This window comes from Diabrotica virgifera, chromosome 6 (assembly GCF_917563875.1).
Source record: "Diabrotica virgifera virgifera chromosome 6, PGI_DIABVI_V3a".
NCBI classification, from domain to species: domain Eukaryota; kingdom Metazoa; phylum Arthropoda; class Insecta; order Coleoptera; family Chrysomelidae; genus Diabrotica; species Diabrotica virgifera.
In genome coordinates, this window is record NC_065448.1 from 145,034,598 (window position 1) to 145,051,514 (window position 16,917).

The 16,917-nt window shown below is 31.9% G+C and overlaps 1 protein-coding gene across 5 annotated transcripts in view; it reads right to left on the reverse strand.

Moving 5' to 3' along the window:
- LOC114338265 (colorectal mutant cancer protein) overlaps positions 1-16,917 on the reverse strand; it is a 619,539-nt gene that overhangs the window by 23,974 nt on the left and 578,648 nt on the right. For all 5 annotated transcript variants that reach the window (XR_007698823.1, XM_050654064.1, XM_050654063.1 and 2 more), the window contains exons 10-12: positions 8,374-8,563; positions 817-1,011; positions 444-634 (exon numbers count right to left, since the gene is read on the reverse strand). Coding sequence is in view for 4 of the 5 variants with exons in the window: in XM_050654064.1 (XP_050510021.1) it covers positions 444-634; positions 817-1,011; positions 8,374-8,563 (576 nt within the window). In the remaining variant the exon portion in view is untranslated. The remainder of the gene's footprint in view (positions 1-443; positions 635-816; positions 1,012-8,373; positions 8,564-16,917) is intronic.

The window sequence follows — 16,917 nt, forward strand, 5'->3', positions numbered from 1 at the left end:
ACATTATTGTTACGTCGATTTTCTAACAGGTTTAGTAAATTCGAGACATCTAACGTGTATAATTCAGCGAGTGATTTGATTATTTTGCTCTCAAATGTTTTATGGAATCACTAACATGAAAATTTTACTTTTACCATAGCATGTGCTTGTCTTTTAAACAAAAGCACATGCTATGATTTTTCTGACCAATATTCGTAAGTTAAAGTTGATTTGACGTAATCGAATGAACTATCTTCCAATAAAGTCGTCCCAGAAACGCAACTGATAAGTATTTTTAGATGATTTTAAATTCATCTACTTCTTAAAATGTATAATGTATGTCTGAATTGATAATTTGAATGAGTCAGATAAAATTAAATTATTAGAAGAATTTCTTACCAAGTAACGAACTTAAACTTAACTTAATAACTGGTTGTCTAAAACTATGTATCTTTAATTCTTACCTATTTGTATGATTAAGATCTTGTACTATTTCTCTCCCTTCCAGTAGCCTTGCTTCAGCATTCTTTGTTACCTGCTCTAGTGTAGTAACCAACTCTTGTAACCTAACTTTCAGTCTTGCCTCTCTTGCTAATGCCTGCATTAATTCCAATTCAATGCCTTGAGCGTGCTCAGCATCTGAATATCCTTGTTCCTAAAAAAGAATACGATAGAATCCTACTGCAATATAGGTAACGTAAAAAAACAAAAATTGTGATTTTTTGAAATTTCTAACTTTTTCAAATATACCCCAATGGTTTCAGATTTGTATTCATAGCGAATATTGTTACCTACTCCCAGTCATATAGATTTTAGGTAACGAAAACATATTATTACCTTATGCTGAGTAGCTATAGCTAATAATGCTTCTGTATCTTTTAGTTGGCCCTGAAGGTTTTTCAAAGTTGCTGACTGAGCTTTCTGCTGCCCTTCGGAATATTTAAGTTTCAGTTCTATGGCACATTTCTCTTTTTCTAAAGCGAAGAGCTTGGATATCAGTTCAGACTTGTCTTCTCGTAGACCCATAAGTTCCTACGACAAAGAGGAAAAAAATATTAAACGAAATATTCAAATCCAAATTTATTTTAGTTAAAATCCAATGGAGCAATCTTATATAGAAAAATTTTGGGTACAAAAATGAGACAATAAAATCAGACACATATTTTTTCTAGGTTGCATAAATAGACAAGGGCAATTAGCGCAAAATAAATTGATTTTTACAGCACCTACAGAGTTGCAGCTTTTTGCATTATGTTCAGGATGATGTCAGGAAAATAGTTTACTGTAGAAAAATGAGTGGAAATGCATGGTTACATTTTAAAGTGCATACAATGCATCCAAAAGTGCACAAACATGTCAAAAAAGTGTATTAAGGGCCAGATTTTGTTACTCAGGAATTTTTGGGGTCACTGAAGACGGATACGCCATCAGAACCTACCGCAAGAGCACCTGGAGCCCAGTTTCACTGCTAAGAAACGTCATCTGAACTTTCGAGGGTTTTCGGCACTAAATTGTTGCAAACATTTTACTCAGGAGGTTTTAGGGTTGTTGAACAAGAATACGCCATCAGAACCGAACCCCGATGCACCTGGTGCAAAAAAACCCTATAAACTTCAGAAGATAACATGCCTTAGCAGTGACCTTGGGCACCAGGTGATCCGGGGTTTGGTTGTGATGGCGTATTCTTATTCAGCGATCCCAAAAACCGCCTAATAATCTATTTGCATGCATTTAAGGCCAAAAACCTTCGAAACTCCAGAAGATGATGTGCCTTAGCAGAGACCGTGAACACCAGGTGCTTCGGAGGTCAGTTCTGATGGCGTATTCGTGTTCAGTAACGCCAAAATCCCCTTGTGTAATCTGTTTGCATCAAGTTAGTGCCGAAATAACTCGAAATTCCAGATGACGTTAACCTAGACACCAGAGGTGCTCCGGGTGTTGGTTCTGATGGCGTATTCATTCTTAGCAACCCCAAAAACTGTCCGAGTAATCTATTTGTATCAATTTTATGCCGAGAATCCTCGAAACTTCAGAAGATGACGTGTCTTAGCCGTGACACCTGGAACAGCTGCTCCGGGGGTTGGTTCTGATGCCGTATTAGTGTTCAGCGACTCCAAAAACTTCCAAGTAATCTGTTTGCATCCAAGACCCTGAAAGCCCCCGAGTGATTCCAAACCTCGCAATTCTAATTGCCTTCATCGATCTTCTTGAAAATTTGGAATTAAATTCAATTTACCCTCCTCTTCAAACCTGACTTGGTCGCAAAGTATGCTTTTTATATTTAAGGGGTGAAGACTACCCCTTACTCCAATAAATTTAAAACTAATGAAATAAAGCGGTAATGGGCTATAATTATGTTCCAATATGTTGATTGTTTTGTATCATGACTTTAATATTTTGATATTTTAGAGCTCAGCAACCCTTAAAAACAACCCCTTATACAAAGATTATTTAAAAAATATGGTCAAGAAACATGAAATCTTTTTATTTTGGATCGTAATAGGAGAATTTCTTTCCTTCAAGTACAAGAAATCAGACACTTTAATCAGATTTTTTTAATAACGCAACCACCAAAAACCATCCCTAAGAATTAAACTTAAGTTGAAAATTAATAAATGGAAGCAGTTATAGACATCAATATGTTTAAACGTGTTAAATTTTTGTTGTTATTTTTTACAACGTAACTAATAGTTCGATATTTTTATATGTAACCACACTTAAAAAGCCACCCCTCATACAGTTATTCAAAAATTGGCTGAGATTTTGAAATCATTTTATTTTCGATATTAAATAGAAAAAATATATATTATTTAAATATAAAAAACCTGATACATACAAGTTTTTAATTTGATTCAACCCCTAAAAACTACCCCTTATCATAAAAATTAGGGAAAAAATCTTTTTGAAAGCTTGAAGTAATTGAATTCGTTAAGAAAATGAAAATTAATTGTTGCTTATGATATAATGATTTGTTTATAAAATTTGTATGCCATAAAAATATACGTTTGAGGGAAATTAAACTTTTTAAACTTCACATTTTGACGATAATGAAAAATATTTATTTTACAACATTAAATTAAGAATAAAATTAATATGATTTTTAAAGTATTTATCAATAATTTAACTTCAACTTCAAAATTCGTCTATTTCTTCTACATCAACTCCCTTTTCTTCTTAGTCGACAGGACGACAATTTTGGCAGCTATCACCAGAGCAAGAACTGCAAGATTGATTGCAATATAATCCAAGTTTGCGACACACACAAGTTGAGCCACAAATTTTTTTGCAATTGCAAAATATCATTTTAAGTAGTTCTTCTGGTGCAGGAATATCCGTCATTTTGTTTGGTACCAAGGTGCCATTCACTTTTGTCCATCCCCAATCAGCAAAATTGAAAGGTTTGTTGTCCGATATGTAAATACAAAGCAGACACTGCATGTATAAAAGAATAAATACTCCAAAAATATTAAAATTTAGACGCCCCGTAATTTTCAAACATTATCTCTAGAAAAATGTATTTGGTTTTTTACAATAACTCGCTTCCCTTTAAGCGTTTTGCATTCACTCTCACATCATTTTGTAGGGAATTTCATAAGCTATAAAATCATCTAGCAATCTTTTTAGACCCTTTTATTCAGAGAATTTTTAATGTTAAACGGCTAAAAAGACGCTCCCTTTGAAATCAATATTTTAAACGCTTATATCTCACTCAATTTACAGTCGGAAAAATGAAAGAATACCCATGAACGATCATGGGTATCATATCAAGCACATATTTTGGATTGAAGAGCAATGAGCCATTTAAGAGCAGTGTAAGACCAATATTGGCATACGCATCAGAAACAAGACCCGATACAGCCACAACACAAAGACTACTGGAAACGGCAGAGATGAGAGTACTGAGAAGAATTACAGGAAATACACTGAGAGATCGAAAGAGGAGCGAAGATATTAGAAGACAATGTAACGTACAGTGTATAAACGAATGGACACTAAATAGAAAAAACGAATGGAACAACCACATAACCAGAATGGGGGAAACACGTGTGATCAAAATAGCACGAGATAAATCACCAATCGGCAGAAGAAGTATCGGCGGACCGCGCAAAAGATGGAGTGACAACCTTCCATAGAGGTATCAATCCGCCAATGAACAAGCAGAATTGCTTATAAAGAGGAAGAAGAAAAAGATTTTGGATTTGCTGCCTTTTTCTATAAAAAACAAACGAGAGAAATAGATTATTAAGTGTTGTCTACTGAGCAAAAACGTTATCCAAGACATACGCAGTTACATATTTATAATTGACAGAGTGAGACGGCGATACAATAATTGTTCAGGAAGTATTGAAAAACATGTTTTTTTGGAATCTTCAATCGCGAATAACTCAGAAATTGTTAAGTTAAGTAAAAAAATTTATTCTACATTTTCTCAGATAATTACATTCTCTATCGATTACCGGTGTCATTTTGAAATTTTAAATTTCCAACCCCGAGAAAGGGTGGCATTCACCCCCCGGGGTGGAAACATACATTGGTACCAAGTCAGGTTTTTTATTTGCATCATTTTTGAGCTACTGTCAAAATTTCAAACAAATCCATGAAGGCCTTTTAGAATTACGGGGTGAATTGCTTGAATGAATGTACAGTGGAACCCCGATAAGTCGGCCCCCGATAACCCGGAAGTCCGGCTAACCCGGACCGATTTTCATCAGACAAAAATTTAACAAATAAACAATTTAACAATTTTATCAAATAAAAATGTATGTAGGCCAAATAATATTTCAGAGATAATGTGTATTTGTGTAATTTGAACACATAAGTACAATAGTAAAAATGATTCATGCACACGGCGGCAGCCAGAGCGACCGTCTCAGCTTATCGGAAAGAACAGACACCTGTCTGTATTCCTTTTTCTTTATTTATGTCAAACTGTCTTAGCATTGTTTAAAAAAGACGTGACTATTTAAAAATTCTTGTATTGTGTGTAGTACAGCCTATTAATCACTTCCGTTCTGTAATGTAATCGTGCTTCAGATTGTGTTTGCTTTGTCTACGTAATGGTAACAAAACGTAAAAATGTTGCCGTGACAATGGAAAAGAAACTAGAAACATTAGGTACGATTGATAAAGACGAATCTTTAAAATAAATTTATTGCAGCATCATAATATGATATTATGCTACCATAGGTCTGGATCCCGCGTATGAAAAAAAAGTTGATTAATAGCAAGCTAAAAATTTATTAATAGCTTAAGGGTGTCTAGTCGGATAAACTTTGATATATGAGAACACTGGAACAGGGGCAGTTTTAATTGTGGAACAGGTCAAAAATTTGGAACGGTCAGAACACGAAAATGGCACATTTGTTTTGTCCGACAGAACAGACATAAACTCTATGAACAGAGATTAAACTCTAATACAAAAATCAGACTGCTATTTATCACCTGTCATAATTCCTGTCATTTGACATATTCTACATGTTCCACTCATTAAAACGCCAATTTGGTGATAAATAGCAGTCTGATTTTTGCATGAGAGTTTAATCTCTGTTCGGAGAGTTTAAGTCTGTTCTGTCGGAAAAAATACATGTGCCGTTTTCGTGGTCTGACCGTTCCAAATTTTTAACCTGTTCCACAGTTAAAACTTCCCCTGTTCCAGTGTTCCCATATATTAATGTTTGTCCGACTAGACACCCTTAAGCTAATAACAAATTTTCAGCTTGCTATTTATCAATTTTTTTTTGTACGCAGGATCCAGACCTACCATATTATGGTGTCGGTACATCTCTACAGTATGACTTGAGTTTTTTACCAAGAAATGAACAAAACTCTACACTCTATACAACTATACGTAATTTAGATGTGTACTGTGCATATGTGTTTCATGTTTTTGTAATTGTAATGGAGGTTATTTATTAATTTTTACTATATTCTCCGGCTAACCCGGATTTTCGATAACCCGGATCGGCCGCGGTCCCGATTAATCCGAGTTATCGAGGTTCCACTGTACTACATGGTCTAAAATCGCCAAATACAACACATACGATAAAACATAAAATAACATGTTTTAATAATTTATTGGTCCTAATACACCTGGTAGTATACATAATAGACCTAGTACATGGGCCTTTGTGCAGTCAACGACTGCAAAGTTGTAAATCTTTACCGTCATGTACCCACCTTATCCTTTAGATCTCAATATCAAAGGAATAACATAGGAGAAATAGATATGGTTCGAATGAGGTCATTTTAAAGATATTTTCCCAGGCCAAGGACAAATTGTATAGTCCTAGAAAGATAATATGTTGATGAATAGGGAAAAAAGTGGTTACTTTATTACTTAGTTAGATCTAGGACTTACTGAAAATAAGTAAAGTGATAGAGGTCCCGCCATTTGGGAAGGCACTAATTTGCATATCGAGGGGTTCGAGCGAAAACCCGATAAATACCAAAAGTATGAAATCCCGTATTTTTATTTCTGCTGTAGTAAAAACACGTCTCCTACCACTGGTAAATGTTATTATTTGATATTAACATTTTTAAGCACAATAACTAATAAAAACCAAACATGGTAAAAACCGTTAACTCATATTTTCAAATAACACCAACCCGATATATAACTTTACTGATAAAAATACTTTGTTGTAAACATATTTATACTATGAGAATCCGGTAGAATCATTTATCTTCTTTTTCCTGTGTAAAGTTACTAATTTTATTAGAACTATTTCTAAGTTAAAAACTCATAATTAATTTTATCGGAGATGAAGATTACAAAATTGTTCATTTTGACAAAATATATTCATGCGAAAATCCGATAAAGAATCCGACTATGATAGTTTATTAAATTTCAGCACACTTTTTTCCTGCGTAAATTGACAATTGAATATTACGAAAACAAAAAAATCGGTTAGAATAGGGCTATATTTATAATGAAAAACAAACTCAGAGTTTCCAAGGTACCACAGCAAATCAATTGTAGTAAATTTAAATTTAAGTGTACTGAAAAGTTGTCTGAAGACTATTGAAACTCTGTAGAAATTACTGGAGTCTAGAGCAGTAGTTTAGTCTAGAAAATTTTTTATTTAGTACAATATAACTGTTAAACTAATTAGGACTAAACTTATTTTTAAAACTTCCCAAAGAAAGGAACGAACATTTAGTAAGAAATGTTTCTTTCCACTAGCTTACCATGAATGAATTTCAGTGTGTCAAAAGTTAAAAAAAAAACGCTGTGTATATTCTCAAATGATATAATAAATGCTGTAGCTAACAGTGATTCTACTGGATGATATTCTAAAGAGGACAACAGCGGAAAACGGTAACCAGTTAATAAAAATATCAGAAGGTATTGGTTTGAATTAAAAAAAAAACTCCTACTCTACGCCCTAAAAGTCTAAAACAAATTTCAACCCAAAAGGCAACCATAGACTTATCAACTCCGGGCAATTTACCAAAGTTGTATAAAAGTACCTTTCCAATAAGTGAAGCAAAGAAAACCGAATTGATAAAGATGTGCCAAGAAAATATTTTCCAGAAGAGGTGCATGCTTGAATAACAAATTTAAAAACCGGTAATTATATCGTAGATCGAATTCCAGACGTAATGATGTAAGAAGAATCGGAAAAAGACACATTTTACCTTTTAATTTTCTAAAAAGAATGCAGATTAATTTATTTTTTTGGAATAATATTCCAACGTTGTTATAATTAAATAAATTCAAAATAAAAACCAATAAAGTCAAATGTTATACTCATTCAACGAGGTAAAACCCGATAAATATCACGTTTTATTTTTTTTTTGTAAAGACGTTTTTATATATTAAACTTAAAATAAATTATTCTAACTAAATATTAAATTCTCTACCATTTGGCTATAACAAATATTTGAGAAAACTTCCTATGACGATTTTAAATCTTCTTCAAACTTCCCAAAATCTTTAATCGCGATTATCTCTAAACAATGGTTTTGTTAGTTATCGGGTTTTCGCTCGAACCCCTCGATATTATAGCGCATCTAAAAATGGTCTAAGAACCGTCTAAGTTAGTGATTGGTTACTGACATTGAAATTCTATTACTAAATATTGAAATTATTTAATGCTTACGTGTGGATTAGGAAGAAACTTCAAATTTGACTTCTATACAAGTGTAATAATATGCAAATAATGCCTTCCCAAATGAAGGGATCTCTAAAATAAGACAACTCTGTAGCTCAATTCATTATTTGATGAAATTGCTGTGTATTTCTGGCGATGAACTAGTTTTTCAGTAAAATGTATTTTTTTGAAATAACAGTTAAGAAAATGGACTGCCAAGAATTTTCAATAGACTCATTGATCTGAGTATAGATCAATTTAGTCCAGCCTTACTTAAAAAATATAGTTCTTAATATTATACCTGCATTAAGACAGCCATTTCCAAGTCCATTTTTCTGGCTTCTTGAGTGCTGGAAGGTCGTACAGGTACATATTCGAGTTGAGTTGATTCCAAAACTACATAAGTTCCTTGAATGTTACTTCTGTCTGCTTTTAGTCTTGAAACGTGTTCTCTTAATCTCATTTCGTGGTCGTTATTCCAAGGTTCATCACTAAAAAATAATTAAAACTATAAATACAATTACTTAATCTAAAAATTATTAAAATATTTTTAAAATGTTGCTTTCTAACTAAGTTTAATTAATATAATACGTCGGTCAATAAGTCCCGCTCTTAACCATGAGACGGCGAGTCTAATGAATTTTCCATTTAACATTTCGGTAGTCCTAATCTTAATAATTACACTTTTATAGAAACGAACTTTTTATAATAAAACATTTTCATTATTTATCGGACCCAATATAAAATTATAAACTATTTTGCTGTTTCAATTTCTATTTCAAAATAGTATATTATTCAACGAGCGTGTAATGATGGCTATTACTCACGATGATGTAGTTTGCGACACGAGCCGTAGGCGAGTGTCGTAATTTATCAAAGTGACTAATAGCCATTACGTGCGAGTAGACTACTATACTTTCTCTACGACCTTTTTTATTTGAATTAGTAAAATAGTATATTAAGCAACGAGCATTTAATGATGGGCATTATGAAGCGAGTATGAGGGATACGAAACGAGCCGCCTAGGCGGCTTGTACGAGCTTCATAATGATAATTGAATGCAAGTTGTATACATGATTTTTTCTATGATCATTCACAACAAAAAATATATTCAAATTTATTAATTTTGTAACGCAAATAAATTAAGTAGTTTGTCAGTTTGTTTACATATTGAGAATTGTCAAAGCGTATGTATTTGACTCGCCATTGGCCACTGCGCGTGTGCCACCTTCATCGCGAATGCCATATCGCTATTCTATTGGTTAAAAATCTGTATCGTAATGAAAATCTGTATCATAATGAAGTTCATTATAATACAGGTAGTGAAATCATTATTGATATATTATTATAGTATGAGAATAGAAAAAAGAATTTTGTAATCGACTTTTCTAGAGGCATAATAATTTCTCTAGCGGATTTAAACTCATATAAATCAAAGAAAATATTTAAAATGGTATATATAATATTTATATATAATAATTAACTTATAAAATATGAATTTTATTTATATTAACTTTTAATCATTTATTAAAAAAATTAAAAAAGATACGTAACAGACGGGTTTCGAACTCACGACCTCTCGATCTCCAGTCTATCACTCTGCCACTGAGCTATCACGTATCGATTCGTTAACGTACTTTAAAATGGTATTTATCTACTCTATCTCATAGTATGTATAAGTTTATTGTTTGTGAAAACTGTCATTATAGATAGCAGTGCGTGAAGGATTTAAAGTGTGCGTGAAGTAACAATGTATTTTAAATGGGATTTACTTTTTCGCACTGTTTTTTGGCACACTTTCATATTATCAAATATCCTTAACTTTCGCGTTGTCATGGTGATGACATGTGAGCAATAAATTACAACAAAAGTTTTGACAGTTTTGTGATTTGAAAGAAGTTAGAATTTTTAAATGTCAAAGTTCTAACAATTGTAGAATAGAAATGAATTCCAGTGATGAAGAGTTACAGTTTTTTTATTTGTTTATCGTAGATAAAATATTGTATGAAACTGTGCGTGAAGTACTTTTTGCGAACTTACGTGATATATAGCACTCGCTCCGCTGTCGCTCGTGCTCTAAACATCGCGTGCGTTCGCAAAAAGCATACTTCACGAACTGTATCATAAATAACTATTATATGTCATTGCATTAGTCGCATTTTAAAAATAGTTTGAGATTTAAAAAAATCGATTTATCCATATAATAGCAATTAAATATTGCATTGTTAGCTAGTTTCGAGCTATTCTGAAAATTTCAGGTGCTTAGGAATAAAACTATGTTTAAAAGCGATTACAAAATTTGTGGAGATAGTGACAAAGACCAAGCCAAGTATATAAAAACGTTTTAAAATGCATAGGTACTAATTGTCAAAATGGTCATATCATTTAAATTATTATTTACCAAGTTACAGTGTTTTAAATGACGCTACTTTTGTAATTTTTATAAAGTATGGATTCAAAGCAATAGGGAACTTGCATAAAATTTTAAATTCGAAAATGCTATAAATCAAAACAGAACAGAATTTAAAATATATATCAAAGAATAAAAGTTGTTTTTGTCTTTCGTTTGGCCCCTAAAGATGATTAAAATTGAGAAAAAACTAAAATTATAGCAGCCAGTCCAAAACGCGTGTAACGTGGTACGTTAACCCTTAGCATTGAACAGAACTTCTACGAAATAAAATATAATATAGTTTATATTAATGTACATATGATCGGCATTGACCGCTAATGAACTTGTTGTTATTTAGTATTGTATATATAAACCAACCAGAAGAAGCGACGACCGATTCAGATCAATCACGCTATGAAGAAATAACACGCTAGTCGCGACATTGTTATTGTTTATAAATAGACCGTTGTTTAAATGTTTAAACGAACACTGTGAAGTTCAAATATAATTATAGTGAGAATGGTAGTTTATTATACATCCAAGTAAATCCCGGACTTAGGGCGCTATAGCTCAGCCACCATACGTATTACACCATTAACGCGCCCTCATTGGTCGTGACATGATATTATTATAAAATTTGAGTCATCAGTGTACACAATGGTACTAAAACAACACTTATAGTATCTACTTTTATTTAATATAGTAAACACATACACACACAATTCAATACTATCTCTTCCAAAACTGTATTAAATTTCTAAGTAAACAGATGATATATAATTTTACATTGGACGTGCAAAACTGTCATTGCAAAATTTGTATAGGTATGATAGCCTCGTATTTCCATGAGACTGTGTAAAAATATATGTATCTGTAATAAAATCAGGCAATAAAAAAGTACTCTACCAGGGGTCTGTAAAATTATCAATGACTCAGACCTATAACAGTACAAAATTTTAAGATTCCACTCGATATTTACATTCAGACGTGCCTGGTATAATGTTTTAAAATATGGGCAGTCAACCAGATGAAGTTTTCATCGAACTGTTGACCAGTCCATGTGGACCAACGGCCAATGAAAACATCGGATATCGTTGTTATGACAAATCAGTCGAAACAAGAATATTTTTAGTCAAACCAGAACTGCTACAGCGTTCAGTTAAATTAAAATTTCAAATCTGCAAGTGAGTTTGGTCGTGACTTTATCAGTGTTTTTTCTACGGAAATCATTTTAAAATTTTACATTTTATACTTTTTTTGTTTTTACGTGATACTTTTTTAAGTTTTTATACGTTTGATACTTTTAAAATGTTGCGTTCGTGGTACGAAAATAGTTCTACAGCTGAAGAGACAATGGAACCCTCTAATCAATTGGAGGATTTACAAAGGTGTGTAGTAAAACGTAAGCGACATTTTCAATACCTTTCTGATGATGCCAAACGTCTGCTGAAAAATGTTTATGAAGGACTTTGTACTGAATTGTCTAAATCAGAGGCAATTGCAGAAACATGTTTTTTAGCCAAAGTGCCCAAAGCAACCTGCTACAAGATTATAGGAGAAACATCTTCTTCTAGACAGAAGAGAAAGGATTGTGGCAAATTCAGAAAAATAGAACCGCACTTAATTGAACCTATAACCAGAACAATATACCAAATGTATGCGGCTAATATTTTTCCAACTATTGAAAGCCTTCGAAGTGAATTAGTTCGAAAGGGCATTCTCTCATGTTCAGCAACAACACTTCGATTATTTCTTAAAGCGAATAATTTTAAGTACAAAACAATAGACAAGCGTCAGACGCTAACGGAAAGTACTAGAATAATTTCTTTAAGAAATAGTTATATAAGACAGATAACTGAATATCGAAAAATGAAAAGAAATATTGTTTATTTAGATGAGACCTGGTACGATACTCATGACACAGTGAAAAAAAGTTGGACAAATAATAACAAAAAGTGTTTCAACTCAGTACCGCCCAATAAAGGAAAGAGGATTATAATTTTACACTGCGGTGGAGAAAATGGATGGATCGACGATGCATTATTATTATCGGCAAAACAAATTAAAGACGCGTCTCTAGATTATCATGACGATATGGAAAGTTAAATTTTTGAATCATGGTTTGAAAGATCTCTTCCGAAATTACCCCCACATAGTGTGATTGTCATGGATAACGCATTATATCATTCAAGGTTAATGAAAAGAATTCCAAATAATAGTTGGAATAAATTACAAATTCAGGAATTTTTATTTACGGAAAATTTGTATTTTGAGGCATCATATACCAAACAGCAATTGTTGGAGGTTGTTCATAGCAGACAGTACGAAAAGGAATATGTTGTAGACAACTGTGCTCGTAGTAATGGGCATACTGTGCTTAGACTTCCTCCTTATTATTGTACATTGAACCCAATAGAGTTAATATGGGCTCAACTTAAAGGAAACATAAGGAGAAGAAACGTGGCTCCTAAATTTTCTTCTACTGTTCTCCAGTTAATTAGAAGAGAAGTCACAAAAATCACAGAAACCAACTGGAAAAATGTAATCAAACATGTGATCGGAGTGGAAAATGACTATCTTAAATATTTACCAACACTAATCAAAAAAATAACTATAAATTTAGATGATACGAGTGATACAAGTGATAACAGTGACTCTGAGTAGATACTAAGTACAAAGAATATTATAGCCCCTAGAAGAAGCTTTTATATGAAACAGATGGTCACGTTTATAAGCAGGCTTGTTGACGAGGGATGTTGCGGCCGCAGTGCGGGCGGTGGTGAGATGACGGTGACTACGGACGTTGTCAAATATATGCACCTCCATAGCACCTACTCAGTTGGAACGCAAAATTCTATGCTAAAAGGTTTCAGGGCCGTACCCTTCTACTCACGTCTATATTCTTTGGTAAGTACTTCATTTGAATTAGGTGTTAGTTGAAACCTTTATTTCTCTTGTAATTGTAGGTATTCTCGTTTTGCTTATATATCTTTGAAAACAGGGTATAAACACAGTTCTTGATAGGACAAAAAGGTACAAAGTTTTTATCTCCCACCTCCACTAGTTTTATTCCTTTTTATTTCACAACTTAATGTATTTTCCATCTTTTGCGTTATTCTGCCGGTTATTAGCGAGCTCATCACTGTATAGTTTAATGTAAATATGTACATTAATAGTTATTTATGATATGTGTTAAAAGTAAAATTTTTAAGGCATGCATGTGAAAGTTTGCAGAATGAGCGAAGCGAATTCTGCAATTTACATGAGTGCCTTAAAAATGTACTTTTTAACACGTATATCATACAATATTTTTTCTACAAACGTTATAAATGTATAAAATACAATATTTTTGTTAATTGCTGAAACCGTGAAACCTATGACGCGTAAAAGGTAGAACTGGTTGTCTACACTCGAGGTGAATGTCTAAAAATTCTTGGCGAAAATATTATTCCGTTACATAAACTTGTTTTTTTTTCTACAAACGTGTTAAAAATGCAATAATACAGTTTAAATTAAATTTTAAAAACCTTTTAAAAAAATTGCATTTTTAACACGTTTGTAGAAAAAACTTTTTAAAATACGTGCACCGATAATAGCCATTTTCTATTTATTACAATGACAGTAGTTGGTACTTTACTTATAATTTTTCGGAAATGAATATAACATGAATTTACTATTTGTTGTTGTGTTTTTTACAATACATAATTTAGACAGCATTGGTAATAATAAACAACCAATTATAACCAATACATAACTTAGACAGCATTGGTAATAATAAGCAACCAATTATTCAGCCGAGTACTGGTAAATAAAATGTATATTTGTAAATTATAATTTTAATCTCGAGTAGTTGATAATTATATTTTTTTATAATTAAAATAAAAAAGGTCGTAGAAAAAGTATAGTATTCTATCGCATGTAATGGCTATTACTCACTCTGGGGAATTACGACACTCGCCTTCGGCTCGTGTCGCAAAATTCATCATCGTGAGTAATAGACATCATTACATGCTCGTTGAATAATATACTATTATTGACAATGTTTTTATATATGTAGATATTATTATTTTACAATAAGTTCTGTTCAGTCGAGTCGATTAGTGTTATCACTTTCGAGAAATATCACAGAAGTTGACGCCGATATTTTTTATTTAAACTATATTTTTATAAACTATTTTGTAAAATATTACCCACATAATAATAATATACCCACATAATAATAATATGCCCACATAATTTGGGGACATGCGACGATCCCATTTACACTTGTCCTAAAATCAAATGTTTGCAAAATAATAACTTTTATGTAATTTAAAATTAGATATCTACGCTACTGTTCAGTAGAATATTATCATGGTCATTTTAACAGTGTTGCCAATTTCTTAGTATCTTATCTGCTCTTCTTAGCGTAAATTTTCCAACGGAATTAAACGCCGACATTATTAAATATTCAATCTGTAATTCACACGTACCAAAATATACCAAAAGTTATATTGTCTTTTTGTTCAAATTTTGGTTTCATTTTTTGAGTGTTTTAGGATGAGAAATCTGCATTAAGGCTATGGGTACATAATTCGCAAATATTTTACGTGTATCCCTACTTTTTCTGTCTTTACACGGCAAATTACGTGTAGTAAAATTCACACTGGTATGGATATGTAAACATTACTAGAATGTCATTCTACTTGAAAATGTCATCATTAATTTAAAGAGATGGGTTTTGAATGTTCTTGGATAACTGTTATTTTTATAATTGCAAATTATTAATTCAGTTAATAAATGTGATAATTTTTTCACTAACTATGTATTCAGTGATTGTAATAATTTATTTGCACAACAAAGACTAATACTGAATCGAGAAAAGAGGAAAAGTGTTAAAGTGATTTTTGAAGTTATACTTCTTTACCGGCGATAGAGGGTGATTTTTTTATATGTTAAAACCTATCAGCCCGGCGCATGCGCATTATAACTTTGTTCTGATTGGATGTTCAAATGACATGTCAAAAATTATCCGATATGGCAGCTGTGGTTTGGAGGTAAAGGTAAAGGTAAACAAATGTATAATATATTAGTTTTATTGTTGTGAGGACAGAAACAAAAAAGTTTATAATATTGTAGTGACTTTTAAATAGTTTTTAAAAGCAACAGGTACGTAATAATTGTTAATGTATCATGGGTATGAACCTACCTATTTGATCTGCCAAAATACATAGTATGTAATACTTTTATTTATATAATTTGATTACCATCAAAATTTCTATCAATATTCACTTAATATATTGTTTTTTTACTCTATGTTTTGTTGTATTTTTTCAATTCTAAATCATTTCAATTCAAAATTAAAATAATTTGATCAATTTTCAAAATATCAAAATATTACAAGTTTAATCCGTTTAGTTAGTCGATCTTCGTAAATAATGACACATAGTGTCCGTGGCTAAGCGGAGAAGGCGAATGAATTCCAATACCAACCGCTCTTATCAGCGCTGGTTCGAGTCCCAATAGAAACTTTCTTTTTTGTTTTTTTTAATACATTTTATGATTGTAAGTATATTTATTATACAGTGAGCACGTAAAGGTTGGAATAAATTCATTTTCTTGAGAATGGACGATTTTGGAAAAAAATCCCGAAACAAGTAAATTTTTATTTTTATATTGCGACTTTTTGGCATATATATCATACTAGTGACGTCACCCATCTGGGCGTGATGACGTCATCGATTATTTTTTTAAATAGGAATAGGGGTCGTGTGATAGCTCACTTGAAAGGTAATTCAATTCTCTATTCAGGAATATAACCATTAACATAATTATTTATACAGGGTGTCCAAAGAAAAAATTTTTTAGAATAAATTTACTGACATAAAGAGAAGAATACAAGTAATTTATTTAATTCAAATACATTTTACTGCTCTCAGAAAACAGAAAAAAAATGTTTATTTGAAAAATAATCATTGCTTTTCGCTTAAATTAAATGTTCAAACTGTCAAGAGGAAGGTGGGTGGCTGCTTTAATACTGAATTTAAGCAAAAGACAATATTTATTTGTCAAATAAACATTATTTCCTGTTTTCTGATAGGAGTAAAATGTATTTTGAATTAAATAAATTACACACATTCTTCTTTTTATGTCAATAAATTTAATTCAAAAAAAATTTTTTTGTGCACCCTGTATAAACAATTATGTTAATGTTTACATTACTGAATATAGAATTGAATTACCTTTCAAATGAGCTATCACAAGACCCCTATTCTCATTTAAAAAAATCGTAGATGACGCCATCACGCCCAGATGGGTGACGTCACTAGTATGATATATATGCCAAAAAGTCGCAATTTAAAAATAAAAATTGACCTGTTTCGGGATTTTTTTCCAAAATCGTCCATTCTCGAGAAAATGAATTTATTCCAACCTTTACGTGCTCACTGTATAATTGTATTTTCAGAAAATACG